Consider the following 25,783-nt stretch of genomic DNA (forward strand, 5'->3'; position numbering starts at 1 on the left):
AAAGCTGAGCTAGAGCGAAAATATGGTTGGAAAGCTGAAGGTTTTCAGTTGTTTCCCAAAACTAAAGGTGTTGGTATCCTTTTTTTGGCTATGTCAAACTGTTTTGAAAGAGAAAGGAAGTTTCTGTGTGTGTGCACAGGCAGGTGAAGAAAATAAGACTCGGTTTGAAAGCTGCATTATTGAGCAAGTCTACAGAAAAATGGTGGCTGGGTCTGTGAACTTTGTTATGATCTGATTTTTTCCCCCTTGGTGTCTGCTATGCTGGCAGCATGGAGGGAGAGGATTTGGCGAATATCTTTGGTACAGCACACTGAAGACGGATGTCAGCAAAGTAGAGAGATTTCAGCGCTGCTGAAATGCTTTAATGGGAGTTTAGTGTAGTGATACAGTGGTAAGTTTTAAAATGTTGGGATACTTTTACAAGTTGCTGAAACTTTAATTTGCATGAATTAGGGAGGATCTTAATATGTTGGTGAAGTGTTGTGTTTAGATCACAGGCAACGATAGGAAGCTTCAGCTTTTCTGGAGTTCACATGGGAATGCTTCAGTCAGTGAGATGAGCTTCCTGTCTGCTGGTCACACAAACTCTTCCTGGCACTGAAAATGTTGTTAGGAGGATTTTGATTAAAAAGAATATACCATTTTTTTATCACTTCTCAGTCAAGTATTTAAAAGGAGCTTTGATTTTTGTGCTTCTGAATTATTGTAGCTAGGGTGATCTACGAGGAAGGAATGAAGATATGAGATGGACGTTGTCCATAAACTCACAGTATTCATTTACCTTCTGTGAAGCGCTGCTTTCAGCCATCTGATTTGAACTCTTTCAAATGCAGAAATACTAGAATGGAGGAAAAACATGGGATGGGGGAAGAAGGCGGCTTCAGAAAAAGCCAAGACAGTAGATTTTTATAGGTAACTGCCCAATTTCTACCAGCTCCTCCAAGGCTTCAGTAGCAGCTGGAACAGACTCCCGAGACAGACTTTTATCCTTTCCCCCTCCCACGCGGATCCATCTGTGAGACTGCTTGTTCTTGCTGCTCTTGCTGAGAAACTGGATCGAGCTCAGACGCATCCTGCTCTTTCAGACCCTCTGCCAGAGTCCTGCTAGTCAAGGAGGGCTCTGTAATTCTGCAAATCTACATATTCCCAGGTTTTACACACAGTCAGTTGCATTTCTGAACCTGCAGCTCTTCTACGAGCTGCGTTCCTGCTTCACTCTAAAGAAATTTTTCCAAGCTGTTGACCACTTTAAATTGGAGCTCCCACAGAGTGAGCATGAGGTGGTATTTCCAGGTTTCCTTGGGCTCCTAAAGATGATGTTGTGTTCAGAGTCTTGGATTACGTATCGGAGGATTTAGGTCCAGTTGTCATCCACTTGGTTGTTCCCAAAGCCTTGTTTTTTTGCTTCTATGTGTATTTGAGATACCTGCAGTGCTGCTTCGAGAGCAATACTTGTTGAGGTCTGAAAATAGAAGAGATATCAGCAGATCCCCTCTTCAGCTTCCCAGTAGTATTGCTATTGGTGTGAAATCTGTGGAAGTAGAAATAATGTTAATACTCTTGTGTACTCCTAGCATTGAAGGAGAAGAACCACAAAAATTTTAGGTGTTTCATGGTGTTCACCAGAAGATCTAAGGCTTTTCTTTTTAGGACATGAAGGAGGCACCTTCAGCTTTCAAAGCAGCTGTAACTGTTGATCGAGGCAGTGATTTGCAAAAGTGTCTATAGATGGTACCATGAGGGGTTTTGTGCAGAATATGCAAAAAGCATATTCTTCCAAGTAACCCATGGTTTAAAGCTTAGTGAGGAAAACTTGCAGACTTCTGCTAGGGGCAAGCTCTAACAGTGGCAGATGTGTGTTAATTTAACACTGAAGTGGGTGAAGAGGTCTTTGCTTCTTCTGAAGTATCAGTGTCCTCTTGTGTTCTCAGTTTGGGCTAGTGTCTCAGCATTTGGATTTATATGACTAAAGTGCAGGGGCTGCCACCAGAGATCAGTTTGAGCAGCTGACTTGGAAACACAACTGAAAAGAGCCTGGGAAAGGCAGCCTTACTTAAGGAATCTGCGTGCTGTGGACATTAGTAGTGGAGTGTTTCTTGACAATAAGCAGCAAAGGGTTATGAAACTGTAGAGAGCAATTTCTCTTGATTATTTTTATTAATAATTTGTTACATGTAATTAGATTAATTATTTCTATATAGGCTTGCTACCTTTGAATAGCTGTGGATTAGTTCCGTGTTAATAAAGTAGCTCACAGTTAGTTAATAGTGTCTTGCCATTTGTGGCTGTTCATTTTGTTTACTTTTAATGTCTGATGGTGACTTCAGTGCATGCATAGCACTGCTTATATTGCAAAGGCTTGCTTAACAAGCCACTGCCTGAAATAAGAGCAGGATTGCTCCAAAAGCAACTGCCAGGGACTGTCTAGCAATGTATTATAACCTTCCCTGAAGGAACTGTGTAAATACAGAGTAGGTATTGGTTATTCTTGAAGTCTTAATGTACACATACTGTAATTTAACACTTAGGACAAATGTGGTTAGAGATTGAATCTCTTTCTGGACATTATACCATACAAAACCTGTCACAAAGCTAAAATGTTTAGTGTGAGCATATAAGCAATAAATCTTCACAGTGTGTATTTGAAAGTGGAAGTTTAAGGGAGAGGCGGAAACACAGTATTTGTTCTACTCTAGGCTGTCATGTGAGAATAGCACTTGTAATGGCTGGCATTGAAATGTCAGCATTTGCTAAACAAATGTACTGTGTTTTAATTCCTTGAAGTACTGGGTAATGCTTCTGTATTTCTTAGATGGTTAGTACATTTGAATCATTGTGTTGAGCTTTTGATCTTAAAGGTAGGTACCTCTGGTTTTGCTACTGCAAGGTAAGAGTATGGAAACAGTAAGTTTAGCAAAGATGGGATGCCCTAGCTAGGCTAGACTGGTCAGTCTGGATTTGTACTAACTGTGACATGTATATACCTGGTATAGTATTGGTGAGAAACTATTTGTAACAGCTGTATTAGGTTGGGTTTTCTGTTTAATTATTAGTTATACAGTTCTAACTGTAATGAAGGCTTCAGGTACTCAAACTGATTTTGCTCTCCATTCTTCTTCCATGTGGATGCCCAAGTGCTATGTAGATACTTCCACCTGCCAGTTCACTCAAGTATTTTCTTTAATGAATGCAGGTGTACTCACCACTTGTGTGGAAACTAATTACGAGTTTGGTGTGTGATTTCAGTGCAATATAGAAAGTTATATGGAGTAAACTTTGTATTTTGCAAGATGGGACTATCACATCAGTGTAGGGCAAAGCAGAGTTGAGTTGATTTGGTGACCCTATAGGTGGGCTTTTGTCTTTAAAGGTACTTGATTGCCATGTTCTCCAGCAGCATCCAACAAGATGTACCTTGGGAGGTGTTTCACAACAGGACGTGCATGTAGTGACACTTCTTGGAAACACTCTCTTGTGATCCAGTGACTTGTCTCATGGGTTTCCTGGCCTTGTGCAGAAGCACTTGGTGTTTGTCCTCTCTTCTAAGAAGTTTGTCCATTTGCTTTTGGAATTCAGGAAAACTTTTGCTTTCTCCAGCACCCCGAGTCAGAGTTTCTTAGTGCAGCTAAGAAGGAGCATGTAATGCTCTGCTTCTGCTTGCCACCCGAAGTATCTTTTCTGATACATTCCTTCCCTTCTGTGTCCATCCAACTTCTCTCCCAGAAAAAGAATGGGAAAAACTTCTTGCTCTGAAAGAAATAGATGGAAAACAGAGTGATTGGTGACTTCTCTGTATTAATCATTATTCTGCATCACTGTAATATCCTTAAGTCATCTCTGTTCTGGGCTGAAGACTTATAATCTGCTTCACCTGTATGAGGAATTTGTACCACAGCTCTGATCACTTTTTTCCCTCACCCTTCTTTTGAAACTTTTATACTGTGTACTTGGAAATGGAGGGTGAGTGTCCAGATTTATATTCATGATTTTGGAGGAACTGGGCTAATACAGCAGCAAATTTGGTGTTCTGTTTTTATTTTCTATTACTGTCATGGTATTCTAGTTGCTCTTCTGTCCACAGCTGAGCATTAAGCTGATGGTGTATTTTACAGTGCAGCCTGCTACTCCTGCAGTATGTTTTTAGAGACAGAAACATTGTCTTCAGAGACTTAAAACTCTTTGACAGGATGTCTGATGTTGTTTGAGGCTTGCAAATATGTTTTCTGGGAGAGCTCTGTTTTGGATATTGTTGAAGGTGTAGGAAAACCAGCACTTCTGGAAGTGGCCAATGCTTGTGAAACTTGGTCTCTTGGGACAGATTGAGTAAAGCTGTATTCTGCTTCAGAAGTAAAGAGTTGAAGTGGTGGTGTTGAAGGGCTGTATGGGTCCTCAGGGCTACTGCCACTGCTTTTGTCATCTTGCAAAGTGGTGGCTCTGGAGACATTGTCCCTAGAGAGACGAGTCAGCCCAGGAGACTGTTTCACACTGCCTCTGCTCTAAATAAAGATGCAGTAAATCATTTTGTGGTCACAGTAAACTATTATTGTTTTCAAACAGCTATATGCCTCTTCCTTGTCCCCTTCTCCTTTCATATGTAGATCCTATATTGGCAGTATTTTATAAACAACTCCTGAAAAGCAAAGGCAGCTTTTTTTTCCCTCTGGGTAAAGTTCAGGATCTGTTGTCAAAGGAGAGATTTAATCAATAAGCTCTAACAGAGGCACTGCCTCTCATTAGGTCTGTGAGTCTGTGCAAAGCACGTGCATGCTGCAGTGTTGGGTTGTTTGCAGGCTGCATGTTATGAGTAGGAATCCAAGCAAGCATCAAGATGATGCTGTCATCTAACGTGGAGCATATGGAATTAAACTCAATACTGTTTGCCTGTTAATGCAGCAAGGAATCTAATACCTTGGTAGATTTTGGGGGGGGGGGAATCTTGTTGTTTGTTTCATGTGCAGTGTCAGGGTGTCAGGCAGAAGAATTGGTGATAATGCTTTTTGGAAGATGGGTGTTTCCATGACTTTTGGAGACCAAACCCCATGGTGTTGGAGCGCTGCTGAAGAAGTGCCAGGATGCAGAAGGCATTCTTCTAGCATCCCTTCTGCTGCGCTGTCTTCACAGAGCTGGCTTACTTGTCCTGCTAAGAGACAGTGTCTTCTGCAAAGCTTTTAACATTCAGGGGTCTGAAAGACAGAGCAGCTTTCTCTGGACCTAGAAATAAACTTCAAAGCACAGCAATAGCTATAGTAGGTGTATGACTTACACCATGTTTTGATGCATTGAGTCAGCAGGCAGTTAGGTTTTGTTTAACTGAGGTTTTCAAGTGATGTTGTCAGCTGGCTGTAGTGTTGCCATCATGTTGATGGCATGCATCTGAGAGGACGTGAGGATGAAGCGAGGTCATCGATAGCTGGGTATCCCGAAGCAACCAGACTTACTTGGTTTAAAATAATCTTGAAACTTCACCCTTAGGCCAAGATTTTTATCTTGGCTGAAGTACCGTAGCAATTTAAGCTCTGAAAAATAAAGCTTTGTAAATAAAGCTCTATCATAACTTTAATTACTGGTTACTGTACATCTGTACTTGTGACTAGTAGAGATGCCCATCTGGAATGGGCTGAGAAGAGGAAGGTGAACATTCGTACTGTCAAAACATTTGTATGGCGGAACTGTAAGATTCCTATTACTTATTATTAAAAAAAGCTTTCAGTAGCTGCAAAATGTATGGAAACAGACTTTGAAAACTGTTGGATAACTTACATTTCCTAGTTCACATGCAATTCTGTCTCTTAATGGTTGGTTAGATGCACAGTGGGGAAAAAGTGGTCTTGGAAAGTGTGTGGAAGGAATAGTGTAGAACTAAGTTGTGAAGCTGTCGTGTGTGTGGTTTTGTGGGGGCAAGCCTGGTAATGCAATTGGAGAGGAAGAAAGTGAGGGGCCACTGTTCAGGGTTGGAAATGCAGTTTGTTTTAGAGAGCTGTTAAACAGTTTTGTGTTTAGAGCTGCCATATGCTTCCTCCCTATATGCATTATTCCTGTGCACAGGTGGTTTTTTGGCACGTGTGATGACCCAGCCTGTTGATGAATTTGCCACTGTTTTCTTTGCAGCTTCTGGAAGAAGCAACTGAAGCCTCATGAAAGTATTTTAAGCAGACTCATCCCTTCCTTGACACAAATGACAAAAGGTCTGCGTGCTGTACTGTTGAGGACCAAGCGTGTTGTGTGATGTACTCGCTGGTAGGAGATGAATAAGAGAAGAGCTAAAATGACTGATAGTGCCTTTAATCTAGGGAAGGTGTATTGTAAGGGATGGTGGTTTGTTGAGGCACCAAAACAACTGAGAAACAAGGGGCTTTTGCTGAGGCTGCAGCCCCTCAGTCTGTCTCTTGCTGTATGGTGACTGCAGATATGGAGGCTTGTTATCAGCTGGCGACAAGGAGGTGACAGCATACTCAGGCCGTGGCTACCTTCTGAACCAGGGATGTGATGAGGATACAGCTGCAGATGCACCAGCCTGCGTGGTTTTAGGGAGCATGTGCTCTCAGGCATACCTTGGTAGAAGTAGGCTGAAATAAATAGGCATTAATTTGCTCTTTGTGCTCCTGTTCCAGAGTTTTTCAAAAATCTAGCAGGGACCAGGCTCTGAACAATTCTCCTGCAAGGCAGAAAGCTTGATCATACCAGTCCTGTTTGCTACACCTGATTAAATAAGAATGTGCATTTTACACAACTGCTTGTTTTAGCCTACAATTCTTCTTGGTCTTTCTGCCCTATAGTCTGAAATATGCTGTGCTGTCCACTGTCTTGTGTGTGGATGCTCTTTGGCTGCCCTTTGCTCTGTGCCTAGGGAAGGACTCCATGTGAAGTGCCAAAGCCGGCACGGTCAGTATGCCACTGCTTGTTGTCTGCCAAGAAAATTCACCTAGCCGGCAGGCAATCCTGGGGCTTGCTCAGAGACAGGCAGGCTAAGCGAAACGCTCCTATGGCAGCAGTCGTCCATCTCTTTTTCTGCATGCTGGAGCCCAGCGAGTCTGACCTGAGCACATGTACGGTGAAGCCTGCTGTGCCCGTGATTCTGCTCCCCCTGAAAAAGGAAGGTGAGCGACCTGTCTGGCCAAAATAGTTGGTTATGAAGTTACTCATGAGAGGATCGTGCTGCTATAAACAAACACATACTCATCCCCATCACGTACGGCGTGTGTCTGGCTTAGTAGTGTGCAGGCTGCCTAAGCAGCTCATCCTGGCCATGACCCAGTCCTTGCCCGTGCCTGAAGAGCTCGCGAGGAGCGTGCCTCTGGACAATGTGTGGGGTGGACTCGCTGTTCTTACGGCTGAGATGTGTAGGCCAAGAGGTGATCACCCTTGTCCTGGAAGGCAGTGGAGTAGAAGTAAAACAAGCTCTGATTTTTTTTTTTTTTTTTTTTTTTTAATGAGAGAATTTGCTATAGACCTTCAAATATTCCTAGGCATAGGGTTAGACAGCATTTTGCTTCTCCTAATTTGAGAAGTGGTTTTGTGAGATAGTGGCAAAATGACAAATTTACATAAAAATTGTTGTAGATAGGGGCCTGACAACAGCTCTTGACTGCTTTGGAAACGTCTCATTGGACTGCATTGAGATCAGTGCAAGTGGTAACTGAAAATTAGAGTTTGGTAGTGAGAGAAGTTGGGAAATGACTGCTGTCTGTATCCTGGAAGGGTCTGTTTTGCTTATACTTTACTCAGTCTTCTAGAAGAAATGCAGAAAACATTTAAAAAAAAAAAAGTATAAGTGAACTAAATCTGTAGCTTGTCCATCTGATCATGGTTATTTTGTCATCTCTGCTCTGACCAGGCACTAGTATTACTAAAACATGCAGAAGCTAAATATTTTGGGTGTCTCATGTCTGACTGAAATTTAGATAGACCTTTGGGGGAAGAAGTGGTAATAGGTAAACCGGTGGTGCTGTTAAATGGATTTGGTGCTACCGTTTCAGTCCAGTTTCTTTGGGAAATGCATACACATCTCACTGTTCGTGCTCCATACTTCATTCTTGCACTGTGAAAATGAGTAGACAGAAATCTAACTCCATTCCAAATCCTTCTTGTCTACAGCTGAGATTGCTTATGCTATAACATTACCTGCTGGTTTTATTGGAAATAAATGATATTAATATTTTGCTAATGCCTGGTCTAAGCTGACCCGACTCTCTTCAACAGGATGTGCGAATTAATGGAACTGGAAGATCTTGAACGTTTGGGATGGCAGAGACCTGTAGGGATTAGAAATGACGCTTAAGTAATTTTCTCTTGAATTTGACGTGTAACATGAAAGAGTGTTCCAGGTCTCTAAAAATGCAAGATGGGCAGAGGAACTTGGAGAGTAGTAATGCTGAGACACTTGAGAGAAAAACAGCCAATTAAAGAGTTTTTTTTAATGAAATACAGCAAGGAAGGCCTCTTTGTTCGACAGCGTCTGCTTGGGCATTATTCTGCAAACCAGGGAAGTACCGTTATAAAGCAGGGCCCATCATAAGCGACGGTGGTGGTATTTGAGTCTTAGACCTGGTTTTGCTGCCTTATTGGAAAGGAACACAAATATCTGAGCATAAGAGCTCTTCCAAGAATAGATGGGACTACTTGAAATGTAATGGCACAGATAAATTGTGGACAGATGCTCATTGTGCAAGCAGCAGTAGTAGTTACTATCATAATCATCCCCCGCCCAAGGAATATTGCTGTCTCTTTGCTGGAGGTCACCACACCCTCAGATCTGCTGGTGGAGCAGTTTGGGGTGAGTGCTCCCTGGTCTGATTTGAGCAGAGTCAGCTGGATTCATTTAGATGGGTTAACTAGTTGGCTTCTGCCAGCAGGCTGACTTCATGTCTGAAGTGGGTTAGGGAGTGCTGGGTATAAACTGTTCTTGCTAGCCAAGCTGTGAGGGGAGAAGTGTCTTGTCAGGGCAGCAAGGAGCTCCTCCAGATACCAGCTGTCTGTTAACATGTCATCCTCGGTATCCAGGAGAGGTTAAATGTTGGGAGCCTGAATTCTGATGACTTTTTTGGTGCGAAGAAGGGAAATAACCTGTGGTTGTGAAATACTTTACATAAAGGATGCAATTTGGTTTAATCTGTTTCAGTAGCTTTAGCTGGTAGCATGTATCAGTGGCAGGTCTCTCGACGTATGTTAAAACAGAGCAATCTCCCTGAGATACCCTGCCTGTAAAACATGGCTGTGTAGAAATACTGGATGCCACTTGGTATAGTGCCAAAAAAACCTCGAACCCCCCAAACTGAACTTCAGGACACCTTGCAGCAGGTTCTTTTGGTGTAAGTATTGCTGGCTGCATCGGAAACACTGTCTGTGGGGGCCTCTGGGATGGGGGTTTCTATAAGCTAGGGTATCTACTGCTTTTATGTTTTTATTTTGGGGGGCGGCAGGGGTACACTAGGTTGCTAACTCAGTGTGGTTTTTTTCTCTCTTCTTCCTCCCTCTAATATGCAGCTTAAAAATAATTGGGAACAGTGGATTTTTTTCCCCTGGGGCAGTATGAAGTTGCTTCTTAATAATCTGCTGGAGGCTTGAGTAGAGTGGGAGTGGAATTGATTGTGTGGGTTTTTTTCCTTCCTGCTCCAAGACCACTTCTTGGCACCGAGGAATTTTTCTTTAGACTTCTTCGGGGAACAGATGCATGAAGTACAGTTACCACTCATACATATGGCTTTTAAAATATGGAAGCTGTTGGACTGAAGTGACTTCATATGGTGCTGTTGGAGAATCAGAATTAACATGCAAGTTTGGGTTTTTAAAATTTGAATGTGTAGTTGAAAAGTTGTTTATGGGTTTTTTTTAATTTTTTTTAATGACGTTAAATATTAGTCTGCATTTTTATGGTTATTAATTAAAACTACATCTATAACTCTGAAAATTACTCTCTCTGCAACCTTAATGCCTAAAATAGTATGCTAGTTTAATCTTTTCTTCTGGGGATAAATATGCTATATAACCTGTAATTTAAATGGGTGTAAATCTTAATTCTCTAATGTAGACATCTTTTTCTTTAATTGCAGGTTTCCATTTTGAAAGCCATTAGAAGATATTCTGCCACCCTGTTGGATTACTTCCTATACAACTCAGCATGTCACTGTGCCCTGGATTTTATAAGGTGGCCATGATTTAATCCCCACTTCCAATTTCTATGTATTGGTGAAGCATTGGAGCTCTTTAGAGCTGCTGTTACTTGCGTGGAAACTGATCCATCTCGAATCCGTTCTCCAAAGGACTAGACGTTACTAGCAATGAGCTCCCAAAGCCATCCAGGTAAGGGCAAAAACACTTTAAATCTAGTAACGACAGCAAAACACCATGTCTTTGTTGCATGAACAGACTTTTTATTGTGTTGAAATGATAATCCAGTCCCTCTCCCTGTACTACTACTTTGTTTAAAACTGAGACTTTGCATGAAGATGGAAAATTGTTGCTGATACCAGAGTTACAAGGAAATCTTGCCGTTTTAGGTTTCTAATTGTTGCATTACATATCACTGAAAGTTACAGGTATTTACTGAGATGCATTACATATCACTGAAAGTTACAGGTATTTACTGAGATGTAACCAGATGTTTAATTTGTTAAATCTATGCTGATAAGTCTTAACAGTATGTAGTGTACCTCTAAGGAATGGTCATGGTTCTGCTAGTGTGTCTCTTGATATTTAAGAACACTGTTTGACTTTTAAAGTACTTTTAGTAGGAAAGAATAGTTTTGCTGGAACAAGAGTCAATTGGTCCATCTCAATGTTGTCTGGGGGATTATCCCTAATGTGTCTTGTAATTTAAGACACATGATTCATCACTACAAAATTGTGCATTTCTGTCTGTCAAGAGGATCTATAGATACTCAGTTACCTGCTTTCTAGCTTAAAGTTGTCTCATACCTTTGTATTTCGTGAGTTTCAGGTAACTTTGTGTTAGGCAGAGCTTTGTGAGCTTGTGCTTTGGAAGAGGAATTTTAATTGTGCTGTGATATGCCTGCTTTGACTGTTTCAGTTTATGGTAGAGAAAATGGCTGCTGGGGAGTAAGTAATCCAACAATGACAAGGCACGTGAAAGTACTTAGTTAACTATGCCTTTGAGAGGTTACTTCTGTGACTTCAGTTTAATCAGTTTTGGGTTAACAGTCAAATAAGACTGAAGTGTTAAAAGCCAATGAACAGCTCCTAAGATTTAAGGAACTGTATATTTGTGGGGGAAGAATTTTGTATTTGCTTCAGAATTACTTCATTTGTGTTTCTGAGGCTGGGAGAAAGAAACGCTGCAGTAAATAGGGATGCTGGAGTTTACAAGCAGCAGCGCTGAAAATCTGACCCTCGTGTAAGAACTGAAATGAGTTTCTAAGTCTGTGAAACTATCAGTACTATCAAAAAGAAAAAAATCTGGCTTCTACTTCCATCATGTAGCAGTCTCTTAGATTTTGAAACTTGCTTCTGGTACTATGAGGAGTTGGGAAACTAAGTATATTTGTTTGAGTAGAGTGCATATAGGTATTCACCTGCGTCACATTTCTTGCAATGTGATGTTTTTCAAGAGATCTGTTCGTCAAATAAGTGGATAGTTATTTGAATACTTTCCTGTCTCAAATATGAGTGAGACTGAGGAGCTAACTGCCGCCTGCTTTTTTCTCATTCTGGTGGGATAGGTTAAATATATACCTATATTCAAAAACCGACAAACAAATCTAACTTGATATTGCTTTACTTCTTAAGGACGAGCTCTCCAGATACTTGGGAAAGGGGGATGTCCTTCTTAGTTGGGCTGTTCTGTTGATGCAGGATTATTGGAAGGCTGCTGATTTGTCTTGTTTTCCTTTAATTCATCTGCTAACTTTTTTTTTTTGCCTTGCCTCTTTTTACTGGTTCTGCTACTTTTGCTCAAGTTCTGTGCTGATGGTGTAGCCAGGGAGTCACGTAAGAAGGGCTAATGAAAGAAAACAAGAAGCTCCACGTGTAAGAAGTGTTTCTGTAATGCTAAAAATCAGTTTGAGCTTACTTTTTCTAACAACTGTGTCTAGAGTGGCTCTTGCTGAGAAGGCTGGTCTAGTCAAAACCCGGGGAAGTGGCAGCTTAGCTGGATGGCTTTGGACATACGTGTGTTCTCCTGTGCTGCTGTTCCTAAACCTTCTTGGCCCTTGTCACACAAGACCTTAGAGTGTTGTATGGGATGGCTCAGTAAGAATTAAAGTTGTGACTACTGTATGAGTGTTTGGTAGAAAATAAGACTACTAATAGGGAAAAATTCTGTCTACTCTGGTAGTTAGCCCTTTCAAATGTAAAGAAACTACTGCAGTTTTATTATTTAGAAATACGGCTTAAACTTACTATTGACAGTAACCCTTGAAAATGAAGGACGTGTGATAGAAACTCAAGGCCTAGTGTCAGCTGGTTCACTGGAGATCATTTAAAGGGTGAAAAAATTTCATAAACTGAATAAATGGAGGAAATGATCTTGTGGTGCTATTTTTTTACAGGATGGTGTTCTTCAGGTAGGCTTTGTATGAAAATATTTTCAAATGGTATCAACTTCCACAAAGTCTTACTTCTCATCAAATGCTGTTAAGAAATTCTCCCCGTGCCCTTCCTAGGAGTTGGATTCTTATTTTGGTTGTATTTCCAAGCGTTGGGTTGAAATTCTACAGTGTATCATGGTGGCTTTTTACCCCTGGCTTACACTGTGGTATTCTTATTGCTTGTTTCTCTTTTAGAGTCAATTTTATAATAATTGGTAGAAATATTTTACAAACCTTGCCAAAGATGACATCTGGACTTCTCATGTCAGTTATGATAGCTATTTTGATTATACGGCTACAGGTAATTATTACTAATGATGTGCATTGTTTAAGGGAAGGCTCTGACTTAACTCAAGAGCCTATTAAACCTTGCTTCAGTGGATACAAGCTTTCTTCTCTAATCTTCTCCAAACCTATCACTAATGGGATGTTTTAGGAACAGTGCCATAAAATTGTTGCAGCGTAGATGAATGAAAGTGGTTTGGTTTTTCTTTCCTTTTTTTTTTTTCCCCCTTCCACTCTGCAAAGCTGTCTTGTGAGAAATGTTGGGTACTGAAGGCTTCTCACTGAAGAAGGCAAAAAAATATGGAGAAGACCAAATTGTCTAAGAAAAGTATGACTTCCCTGCCTCATTCTGTCCCCATCACTGCCACTTCTTTTGTTACATTTCAGAGTAAGCTTTCTCAAAGAATAAGAAAGAACTTCTGGAGAAGTAAGAATACCCAGGTGGGAGAAGTTAATCCTCAAGAACTTCCAATGAGTAAATCAATCTGTCTTGAGCCCTAGACTTAGGGTAAAGACCTTGACCTTTGTTTTCTGGGCCAAAGGCTCTCTCCACAGTCTCCTACTTGAGCTTTGGGTTAAGACCAGCAGCTCTTGTGAACTTAACTTGCCACAAAAACGCATGTGGGTGCGCTGTATGTGTCAGGAGCAGGACAAGCAGGTGGGCTGCTGGTGTCCCTCTTGCCACAAGCACCATGTGCCCATCATCGTGTGGTGCCCACTGCTCTGGAGGAACGACCAGCTCCCTGCAGGTGTCGGTAGGTTTTGTGGATTCCTGGGCAGGAATGGGAGTTCCTTTGGGTGGAACTGCTGGGCAGGATGAAGGGCAGGGCGTGGGAGGGAAGGGGCTGAAGTTGGAGGGTGGGGTGGCAGGAAGACAGGCTTTCCCCTGCAGTGATGGGCACAGGAGGCTATGTAGACCTAGTCAAGACAAAGCTCAGAGGCATCGTGTGCCCTTTGGCTTTTGGCAGAGGAGTTGCCACTTCTTCCAGCGCTGGAACAAAGCTGAAAAAATTGCTGAAATTGTGCTATAAAAGATCAAGTTCCTGCAAAGTATAATTAAGAAAATTAGGCTAATTAAGATAACATTTAGGATTATGACAAAGCTTAGGGGGGCAGGAGAAAGCATGTTTAGTTTCACTTCTTAACCTGTTAATTTGCCCATAATTTAAACTTACCTTACGTAACCTGTGGTGCTGATGCCGCTTATCTTACCTAGGCTGACTGGGTTGTGAGTATGTGTGGGGTTTTTTTTTTGGTTTTGGGTTTTTTCCTCTCTTCTTGACCTTAAATGATTTCTTGTGGTTGCCTTCTACCTCCCCCCTTAATTTTCAGTGGCTTGAGTTTCACTATCATTTGGTTCTTTAATCAGTAAAGATTGTTCTGCTGATACTAGTTATACATAAAGATTAGTTTAAAAAAATAAAACACTTAAAGTTAATCACTCAACTGATTTGTATTTGTTTAAAGTTCACTTTCCTTTGTAAAAGCTGAAAATCTCCATGTTCAATGAAGCATTTTGTTTATGAAATGTTATCTTACAGGAATTAGCCAGTCTGAATGCAAATGCTATATTCTTTCTTCAGAGCTACTCTTGCGGAGATGCAAATTTTATTTACATTTTGAAATGCTGAATGTTTGATAATTAGGAATATTGAAGTTTAAGAATGAGCTGCCTATCTGATATGGAAAAATCTGCAGTGGGATCATTAAGACTGAGAGGAGATACCAGAGAAAGCAGAAAGCTTCATGATCACACAACACTGGGAAAATGAGTTAGCAAGTCACGTGCTGTGATTTGCTAGATTGATAAGTACTTTTGTATGGCGTTTTATCTGCCAAGTGCAAGAAGCCACTCTCCTTTCATACTCCGTGGCTCAATGAGGCATGGAAAGCTATTTCATGCAGTAAACATAAGAGCTTTCCCTGTTAGACTCTCAAACATTTTGCACCATCCAATAAATATTTTATGTGTTCTCTTTTTAAAGATTAAGAAGTTTCTGTGGAGATGCATTTCAAACTGGCTTTAAATGACACTGACCTACTTTCTGGCAGTAATGAGTCTGTTTCTGTAAGTTATCTGGGGGCAAGAGCATTCTTTCAATAAACATAAGGACTAGAGGAGTAAATTCCAGTCCTCCTTTAGCAGGGCTGGGACACAACTAATACTTGGTGGCTGTCATCTGGAAGAACATCTGGACATGGTGTATCCCTGCTTTCCCCTACCTGTCTGGTGCTCTAGTTCATTATGACTGGATTATTCTAGACCAGGCATTCAGGCTCCTCTTTACAAGTAAAAAACACTACTAGTAGTAAGTATAGGTAGAACCTTATTATCTCTGATGCTGTCTTTTCTCTACATGGAAATACAAAGACTTCTCCAGACCTGTCCTCTTCCCACACTGCGATGTGTGTGCTTCATGGGAAGCTGAAGTTTTGGGGAAAAGTTCAACTGTGTGGCAGGCCCAGCAGAGGTAAGAGGAACTCTTTTGAAGAGATGCTGCCGCCTTCCTTTACAGCAGTAGGGTAAGCGTTGAGCATGTGGAGTAGGAACTCAGTAGCAAGAGCTACTGCTGTGCCTTGAAGCTGTTGCCCTGAGCAGTCTGGTCCCTCAGATTTGGGGGGGACTTTGAGATTGGTTGAGAAGTAAACTCAGCAACAAGGTCTGGCAATAAGAAGCTTTGGTTAGAAGAGCTGAAAACCCTTACGGATGGGAACTGGGCATGTCTCCGTTCACTTTTCTTTCTTCAACCTATGACAGAATACCTACTCCACCTGCATTCTGATTCTTATACATGTGTAAGCTGAGCCTGTCCTGGATCTCCTCTAAGAACAACAGTATCATTTTGAGGACCTTGAAAGCTTTAAGGCTGCTACCATGAAACCTGTGAAGTTTTCACTTTCTGGAGCATCAAAGAGTTGAGACTTTCTGTAAAAGGTTTTTATTGTACCCTCAAAAGAGAAGAGTTGTTTTGTGCTTCAACTTGGGGTTCAAGTTGAAGTTCCTTCTAGGTCAGTGTCCCTGCCAAGTACATTCCTCTCATTTCTACTTTTTCTTTAAATGCAGTTCTTGCACTTTGGAATTCTTTAAAAGCCTGTTTCTAAAGTAAGTTTTTTGCACTGCAGGATACATCACAGGCTAAAGATGAGAAGCAGGTACTTATGATGAGAGGCAGAGAACTCTGAATTATTTTGAATGAGGAACAGGGTAGGAAAAGAACATTAAAAAGGTTGTACTTTTAAAGTCAGGTGGTAATGTTTGAGATAGTCCTTGGGACCTTGCGTCTCACCTGGAAAGGAGAGAAACCTTTTTCTATATGGTTACTGTATTTTTGTTTTCACTTTTGGTCAACCTCAGTTTGACCTGTATCTTATCTCATGTATACTTCCCCAAATTAAATTTGTTACTGGACAAGGAGTATATTCTCAGTGTTTATTTTAAATTATTCAGCTTGTCATCTTCGCGTCAGGCTTTCACACTGATGAGGCTTGTTTGTGTGCCTTTGATGCAGTCAGATCAATTAGGACAGACTGATGTTGAAGGCACCTTCCAGTCATCCCACTGATTCTGAAAGTGATTCAAGAGCAGGGGCAGAAAATCCACTTATTCTCAGATGGATGTCAGCCATACATGGCATTTTTCATCCTTTAAGACTAGGAATTCGGCCATCTGGCTACCTGTGCTTTGACAGGTACTGCTTACCCTCACTGCAAAAGAAAAAATATTGCCTTATTTTTGAGAGGTCTTGGTCAAAAGCTTTTGGAGTTTTTTTTTTTTTAAGAAGTTTTCATAGAATCATAGAATCATTGAGGTTGGAAAAGACCTCTAAGATCATCGAGTCCAACCGTCAACCCAACACCACCATGCCCACTAAACCATGTCCCTAAGTGCCTCATCTACACATCTTTTAAATACCTCCGGGGATGGGGACTCCACCACTTCCCTGGGCAGCCTGTTCCAATGTTTCACCACTCTTTCAGTAAAGAAATTTTTCCTTACATCCAATCTAAACCTCCCCTGGCGCAACTTGAGGCCATTTCCTCTTGTCCTATTGCTTGTTACTTGGGAGAAGAGACCGACACCCACCTCGCTACAACCTCCTTTCAGGTAGTTGTGGAGAGCGATGAGGTCTCCCCTCAGCCTCCTTTTCTCCAGGCTAAACAACCCCAGTTCCCTCAGCCACCTCTCATAGGACTTGTTCTCCAGACCCCTCACCAGCTTCGTTGCCCTTCTCTGGACACGCTCTAACACCTCAACGTCCTTCTTGTAGTGAGGGGCCCAAAACTGAACACAGTATTCGAGGTGTGGCCTCACCAGTGCCGAGTACAGGGGCATGATCACTTCCCTACTCCTACTGGCCACACTATTTCTGATACAGGCCAGGATGCCATTGGCCTTCTTGGCTGCCTGGGCACACTGCCGGCTCACGTTCAGCCAGCTGTCAACCAGCACCCCCAGGTCCTTCTCTGCTGGGCAGCTTTCCAGCCACTCTTCCCCAAGCCTGTAGCGTTGCATGGGGTTGTTGTGGCCGAAGTGCAGGACCCGGCACTTGGCCTTGTTGAATCTCCTACAGTTGGCCTCGGCCCATCGATCCAGCCTGTCCAGGTCCCTCTGCAGAGCCTTCCTACCCTCGAGCAGATCAACACTCCCGCCCACCTTGGTGTTGTCTGCAAACTTACTGACGGTGCACTCGATCCCCTCATCCAGATCATTGATAAAGATATTAAACAAGACCGGCCCCAGTACTGAGCCCTGGGGAACACCGCTCGTGACCGGCCGCCAACTGGATGTAACTCCATTCACCACAACTCTCTGGGCCCGGCCGTCCAGCCAGTTTTTGACCCAGCGCAGAGTACACCTGTCTAAGCCATGAGCCGCCAGCTTCTCTAGGAGAATGCTGTGGGAGACAGTGTCAAAGGCCTTGCTGAAGTCCAGGTAGACCACATCCACAGCCTTTCCCTCATCCACTAGGCGGGTCACCTGGTCATAGAAGGAGATCAGGTTGGTCAAGCAGGATCTGCCTCTCATGAACCCATGCTGGCTGGGCCTGATCCCCTGGTTGTCCCGCTCATGCCTTGTGAGCGCCCTCAAGATGAACCGCTCCATAATCTTCCCCGGCACCGAGGTCAGGCTGACAGGCCTGTAGTTCCCCGGATCCTCCTTCCGGCCCTTCTTGTAGATGGGCGTCACATTGGCAAGCCTCCAGTCGTCCGGGACCTCCCCCGTTAACCAGGACTGCTGATAAATGATGGAGAGTGGCTTGGCGAGCTCCTCCGCCAGCTCCCTCAGCACTCTTGGGTGGATCCCATCCGGCCCCATAGACTTGTGAGCGTCCAGGTGGCGTAGCAGGTCATTGACTGCTTCCTCTTGGATTACGGGGGGTTCATCCTTCATATTCTTCATATTCTTGGGTTGGGGAGAAGAGTGGAGAAACAATTGCAATGAGTTTTCTTTTTTTAGTGTTGTTTGTAGTACACTTTTTTTTTCCATTCCTTAACATTTGTAGAAATTGACATTACAGTCGGAAAATAGCCAGGAGTGACTCAACATGGAGTACCATATGCCTGACTGGAGAAGGAAAAATTATGGACATGTTAATTCTCCCATCAGTCAGTGAGGCTTGACAAGTCCCTTTCCCACCATAGTTTGCAATGTACCATGAATTTCCCCGCACCCTTTATTCTTTTCTATTTAGGCTGTTAAGCAAGAAAGGCCTTTGAAGTGCACTGACACCTGCAAGGTTTGAGGTACCAAGTGGAGTGGTCAAAAGTCTGGGTAAAGTGTGGAATACTTTTCTTGGCCAAACTGTGATGGCAGAAGTATATTATTACAAATAAACAAGAAGGATCTTATTCATAGGTAACACCTATGAAATACAAGACTGCATGGATTTTAGGGTAGCTTTATATGGTTGTTTTCTGGTTTTCATGAATTTGCACTTAGGAACTTCAAAGATGCTCAGTGGGGTTAGATCTCAAATAATTGATCTAACTAATTAACTGGTAGTGTTGCATAATTACTGAGGTAGGATGAGCAGAGTTTAACCCTCTCTGCAGCCATGCTCCAGAGTAAAACTGCAGTGTCCATTTTGGTTTTTAGCCCTTGTGATGGTCTGGCTGAATGGAGAGTCTGTGGCCATTAGTGCAGTGTGTTGCTGTCATCTTTTCTATTTCTATCCCTTCTCTTTTTTTTTCTAATTTCTTGAATCGTGGCACTTGCTTTTCTTTGCCTTGTCCATTGGTGTTTGAGAGCTAGAGGCTGGCTGGGGCAGGTGCTATGGCTCCAGTGACTTCCTTGCAAGAAGAAAATGGGCAAGTGAATCTCCATTAGCATCTTTGATGTGCTAACAAATGAGAAATGGGGCATACAAATCATTCTTCCTTTAAGAAAACTAAAATTAGTATATCAACAGATCTCCTAAACACTTTTTTTCTATAACCAAAATCAAAATACTGTTGTTTCATCAGTTACTGGGAAAATCAGATGCTTTACCTGCAGTGCCCTTGTTTGCTTTGAAATACTCAAGAGCTCTTGCTGTTCCCTCTGGGAGCTACTGTCACGGTTTGGCTAAATGATGCTTGAGGGACTGAGATGCTGAAATGTTGAAGCAAATTTTTAGCCTTCCAAAAGGATGAAGCTAATATTAAACTTTGCACCTATTGAAAGCTGAATTACATACAGAAAAATACTCGTGGGCTTTTTTGAGATCCTCCTGTCTCCTTGTGATCTCTTGAAAACTGAACTAGATCAAGATTACTTAATATCTTATTTGAAACAAAAGAAATGTGTGCTGACTGTAATGATTTAGGGATTTGTCTTGAATTTCAAGCATGATTCAAGCTTAATTTTTTAATGCTTAAAAAACAGATAAGTAGTCTGTAAAAGCCCTTCAGGACTAGACCAGATCCAGCAATACCCTGGAAAGCTGCTGTTGCAGCTTATGAACCTTATAGCGCAGCCATCCTCTGCATTCACCTGGCTCCATAGGTTGTGGGCTTGCCGACTTCCCACCCACGCTGCTGTCAGCCCAAGGGGAGAGTCCATATATCAAGACTATAATTGGGAATATTTGCTAGTTAATACATTTGTATTGACAAGTTCTTCAGCTAAGTCTGTTTACAAAGTACTGCTAAGCTGCTTCTCTTTGGTTGTCAGTTAACTTTCCTAAGTGGTGGTACAACATGTCCTTCTGATTGTGAAGGCGTTTCCCTGTCAGCCAGCATCTCTGGAAAAACTCAACTTGAAGGTACCACTGGTGGCACCAGTTCTTCTGAGCGTTATCAGAAGCCCATGCATGTGTGTGGGGTTCAGTGGGGCATCATTAATCCTCCTTTGAACCTCAGCAGCACAGGCTTTGCTAGGGAATCCACAGACTAGACTTAATCTTCCCAGTGTTTGTATCTGGACCGCTCAACTTTGATGTAGCAACATCAGATTTATTTTCAAGGCATGAGTTGTGAAGTCTGAGTACATTCTGCAAGGATGGCTGTGCAAAGTCAGCCCTGGGGAGACCAGGTCCGGGAGCCTGACCACATCTAGCTGTGGATGCCTGGGAAAGAGGGTAAGAACAGGTAAGATTGTGGCAACAGCTGTTAATATACCCTCTCAACCTCTAGTCATGTGTGACTTATATCTTTTTGGGGGCTGGATGTGGTAAATTTTACTTTATCGGTCCTTTTTCTGTTTCTGTCATCTGCACAGTTGCTTTTAGAAGCTGCTTAAGCTTTGGCATTTGCAGGGAACTGCACAGTTGGACCTTGCTGTGTGAGGAGTGTTGCGTTGTCTCCCTCTGCTTCAGAGCTCGTGTGGCTCAAATAGATGTTTTTGAGGATTTGCTTCCTTCCACTGAATGAGGAGTGGAGCGGTGGCATCTGAGCCCTTCACTGTAAGCACCGGAGCTGGGTGCTGGCATACTGATGGAGATAACTGATGGAACGGTTTTGTACAACTTCCCTTTTGCACTGTTTTGGTTCTATCAAGGGTTGAATAATCCCAGCACTGGGGGGGAAAAAAAAAAAAAATCTTTCTTTGTATATTGATACTTGTTGACTTGAACATGAGCAAGCAGGATTTTGCCAGTGCCATCTTCTCCTGCAGAGGAAACTCCTAACAATGGGCGAGGTAGAATTGCTTGCAGTGGAGGGGGCTACTGGAAACTCTCACTGTGCTACAGCTGTGCTCTGTGGTAGGGCTGGGATCAGGATGTTGGAGAAATGACAGATGAATTCAAAGAAATAATTAAAAAAAAAAAAAATCAATCCTGACCCTTTCACTATTTAAGAATCTATGTACTCGTTTTGTTTGTAGCTGTTATGTTGCCAAACCACATAAATAGCTTTACAGGGAAAATTGTAATAGGAGTGAGGTCTAGTTTGCGAGCTTTGAACTGCTAGCCTTGGCTTCAGGTAACCATTTTGTCCTGAAAGGCGGCTGCTGTAGTCATGTAACCCCATCAGACTTTATGTAATAGCAAGGAGCATGAGCATTGGGGTGAGGGGGTGTGGGGTTTGATGCCTCTCTTGGCAGTGTACTCATTGTATTGTGTATTTTGACTTTTTTTTAATAGATGTTGCTGTCCATGAACTACTGTGTAATGACTCTTTGCTGTCAGGTTTCACCTTCTAATCAATAGACCAAGATCAATGCAGTTATTTGTACATGCGGTCACTTTAGACATCCAGCCAGTCAAGTTCGGTGCAGTTGGGAGATAGGTAATGCTCCCTTAGTTGGTTTATTTGTTGAGAGATCGGAGGGCAGGCTTTTTTACTACTTCTGTAAAGTTGGTTTCAGTATTTTTGATCAATTGACAATTATTCAGGCAGAAAAACCTTAAGGCCTGGTGATTTTAAGATAATCCATTCAGAAGGATTTTTTGCTATTCTGTTTCAGCATTCAAAACTTGCACTTTCTAGATAAACAGACTTCCCCCTCTCCTTTAATTGCTGACCTTTGTTTTATGCTGGCTATAAAAAGAAACATCTCAGTTTAAAACTTTTTTCACACTTGTGTGCTCCTGTTCTATAAAATGCTTGAGCTGCTCTCGTGGGAAGACACAAAAGCCTGAACTAGACGAAGCTACCACCCCTTGTTTTCTCTGGTCAAAAAATAACCCAGAAGACTAAAAAGACCAGAGCCTATACACCAAACTCCGATAGTCCATCCATGTATTGAATCTTTGACGTCTGTCACTTTAGAAAAATCTCTGAAACTTCCAAATAGTTGCTTTATTCTAAATAAGGTACTGCTGGTCTCATACAACCTTTGCCAGGAGAAGGCATGCGATCCTTACAGCTTAACAAACCGAGAAGAGCAGCTTTGGCATCTGTTCTCCACCAGCAGCAAGTATCTGATTGGCATTAGATTTTTTTGGTTGGGTTTTTTTTTTTTCTTTCTTTCTTTCTTTCCAGCAGGTGGAAGGCCTGTTCTGCAGGCTCGTAACTCGACAGGTTTATCATGATGGCTTCTTGGCAGGTAGGAGTGATGCTGTTCATTCAGTCTGCCTTAAAGATTCTTGGGTTTTTTCTTTAAAGTGTAGCTTCGTGCAGTAGCTTTTTCAAATAGATCATAGGACTTTTGCCTCTGGTTTACTCCTTTGTATCCAGGACTGCAGCAGGTAGAGCCAACAACCAACTTGCAAAGTCAGTATACCTTAATTGTCACCTCCGCCTCCCCCAAATGTGTTTGAGACAGGGTGATCTGAACAAACGTAGCATCAGTTTATGTTGACAAAGGTTTGGGAATGCTCTGAATTAGTCTTCTCATATGTGTTCTTTTTCACGAGGAAAGGTATGCATAATAGTTCTGTTCAGGCACTGGCTTCTTGTGATTTCTGAAGTCTTTCTAAAGGACCTCTGTGTAAAGTTGTCCTTTTAATTTTTTTTTTTTTTTTTTTTTTTTTTTTTTGTTTTGACTGCATTTGTCATGCAAGACCTGAGCTCGTTGTTTTTAGCAGTTCACCAAAGTGCTTTCTAACCGGGTGCTTAAAGAGAATTCCTCCTCCTCCACTGATTAATTTCTGGCATGGAGCATGAAATAGCTCTTGCGTCAATAAATCGTCACAATCTTTGCTTGTCTCTGTCAGCGTAAATACAGTTGGACTCTAACATGCCTGAAAGTAGGCCAGAGGTTGCTAATTTTGCAGCTGCAAAGTGGTCAAGTCCAAGAGTGCTGCAGGATGTGCATGCTTGGTGGGATCTCAGAACTGCTGTATTTCAGGTTATAAGTTGGGCCCCTTTTCCCCTCTTAACTTTTTAGGTTCTGGAATTGTATTTTATATAAGAAGTTATTGTTTTACAACTGTCTTAAAGGATAATGTTTGTAGGTGCATTTGTGTTATTTACTAGAACAAACGTGCGCATTTTTATAGCTATGAGCAAGCCAAATGCCTTTCTCATCATACCTCAGTTGCTTGGGTTATGTATGTGCTAGTTGTGAAATGAAGATCGCCAGCCTGTGTGACCCTGGTACTCAAGGCTTTGCTGATTTTCCTCAGTGAACTCGGGTGCTCCTCACACCTGCTTACCTCTTGCTACCCCGGTATGTATCAGTTGTTTCACAGCTCGGCTACTGCAATCCTCTGCTTCAAGGCTACCTGCAGGTTGTCACTTTGGAGATGCAGCCGAGCTCAGAAGAGTGTCTGCGATGGTTCATGACTGTGCCTGCTTCATGCTCGCCGTCTTTAGGGAGGCTGCTGAGTGAGTCCGAGACCTTGTTTCAGTTCTTCACCTTTGGTCACTTGGGAAGGCTCGCTTTTCTTCTGGTAATTCTGCAAAGCAGAACCGGTGTTTGCTTTTGTCAGGGAGAATATAGATAGCATTGCACAAAAGAACAGGATGTTTTGGAGATAATTGCCCAAAGTAATTGGGCAACAGTTACTTGATCTTTAGATGTTCTAGCAATAGGATGAAAGAAACTTTCTACAAAGCCATTTGCTTGAACAACTACTGTTGTGCAAATCGGGTGCTGAATGCTTCAAGAAAGGGAAGGTAAGAAACCTGGTAAATGACTTAACAGATTTTAAAGATAGGGTAGAGCTTAATTTTTGGGAAATGTAGTGTCTGTATTTATTAGGTAGGAGGAAGAAAACTTGGATTTAATTGCAAGGATGACCGCACATTTCAAGTACGGCAGTCACCGCTATCTGTATACTTGTCTCAGTTAAGAGATCCAGTTGCAAGTCTGGTCTCATTAAAAAAAGAAAAAAAAAAAGTACAACTGAACAGTAAAGCAAATACTCATTTTCAAGTTGCTTTTCTATTGCAAAAAGCAGTGCAAGGTTTGTTGGTTGTTCCCCCCCCCCCCGCCCCGCCCTTCCCCCCCCCCCCCCCCCCCCGAGTGAAGTAAAATCCTTCTCTGCAACAAGTTTAGTATTGGTGGTAACCAGGATGTAATGAATATAATCCACGTGTTGCTCTGCCTTGTGACAGGCTATGGCGGTGGCAGAATAACACAGGCTGTGCCACTTGGCTTGTGGGGTGCTGTGGATGCCTGCAGCTTGGTATCAGTGTATGGCGGTGGCTAACAGAGCTGCCTCTTTGCTGGAGTAGCTCACTAAAGCCATTGCAAAAAATGTCAGTAGTTTATTGACAGTGTTCCTCCCAACTCTTGTTAAAGAAGGAAAGGAGCAAAGCGAAAATGTGAGGTGTTTGAAATGACTGAGTACTATGAAATGTTGTCCTGCTGATTAAGGCACACTAAAGAAATGTGTATCAGTGATGGACTTAGATTTAAAGACTTTTTTCCCCCATCACAGGGTAGCTGCAGTCTGACATTTCAGACTCAGGCTTCTTTCTGTGTTTTGATTCTTGGAGAGAAGCTTGAGGGAGCTGCTGAAGGGGCTGAAATGATACAAGTGCAGCTGCTTGTCAATGCAAATCAGAGGTTGGGGTAAAACCTGCCAGTTCCCCAAGGCTCCAGCGGTTTCTCCTCGGAGAATGCCTTGATGAAACAGCCTGTTCGATCCTTCTGGAAGCATCTTCCTCCTCCCACTTGCATCACTGTACCAATGCCCCCGCAGCTTCCCTACCTGTAAATTGAGTAGTGAGGAGACTTGATGGACCAAATGGCAGAGAAATATTAAGACTATTTCTAAAATTTAGATATATTTTCTTTTTTCATTTTCTTAATCTGTATCTAAATACAAACAAAAACTGCTGTTGGAGGGGCGTGGGAAATTCCTAGACATCCCACTGCTGGATGAAATCTTTTGAAGTTATTATTGCCAAGTTTGAGAAACCAGCTGTAGCTACTATCAAACAAACCGTTTGTTTCATAATAAACTTCTGCAAATATTCTTTCTGTCCTTTGAAAAATAAACACTCTGTTGATCTTAATGCCCATGTTAGCCTACTGCAGGCAGGAGGAAGCCTGAAAGGACAGGCCTTGATGTGATTTGTATCTTTAAATACTTTCAGAGATATAATCCCTATTTGATGTGACAACTGTCCACTTAAAGTTGACTTTTGTTGTCAGAAAGGAAAGCATGGCTTGTTCTCAGCCCGAAGTAGGGATTTGACAAGCTCTGTATTTTCTAGTACAGGATCCTTCATCTTGTGCCAAGTGTTGGAGCTACAGCATCGATGTCTCCCCCTTCCCTTCCTCCTCCTCTCTTCAGTTGTAAACTAATATTCATAGAGATTTACAGGTTTTGGTCAAGTTTAATGCATAATATGTGCAGAGAATGTTTTTCCCCCTTTTTCCCATTAGAGCTCGAGGCTTGAGAATGTGAAATATTTTTAAAGAAATATCTTCACTGTATTTTTTTTTTTATTCCTACATCTGAGATGCTCCTGGTGGTGCCAGAGAAGCCAAAAGATGTTGATCGTTGCAGGAAAAGGCAGTGGTGGTTATGTCACCATGGCTTTTTGGCAGCTGCTTGCCCATACCTGTGTTAGCGTGCAGACCGCATGTGCTTTTCCTTCTTTTAATTGTAAAGTCAGCTGGCGTTGTTTACGCTTTT

At 42.2% G+C, this 25,783-nt stretch overlaps 1 protein-coding gene across 7 annotated transcripts in view; it reads left to right on the forward strand.

Moving 5' to 3' along the window:
- Positions 1–25,783, forward strand: part of HDAC4 (histone deacetylase 4) — a 264,132-nt gene that overhangs the window by 17,840 nt on the left and 220,509 nt on the right. For all 7 annotated transcript variants that reach the window (XM_076341997.1, XM_076342001.1, XM_076342000.1 and 4 more), the window contains exon 2: positions 10,050–10,299. In XM_076341997.1, the coding sequence (XP_076198112.1) occupies positions 10,278–10,299 (22 nt within the window). In that variant the 5' untranslated portion in view covers positions 10,050–10,277. The remainder of the gene's footprint in view (positions 1–10,049; positions 10,300–25,783) is intronic.

The sequence above is a fragment of the Aptenodytes patagonicus genome, chromosome 6 (genome assembly GCF_965638725.1).
Source record: "Aptenodytes patagonicus chromosome 6, bAptPat1.pri.cur, whole genome shotgun sequence".
NCBI lineage: Eukaryota > Metazoa > Chordata > Aves > Sphenisciformes > Spheniscidae > Aptenodytes > Aptenodytes patagonicus.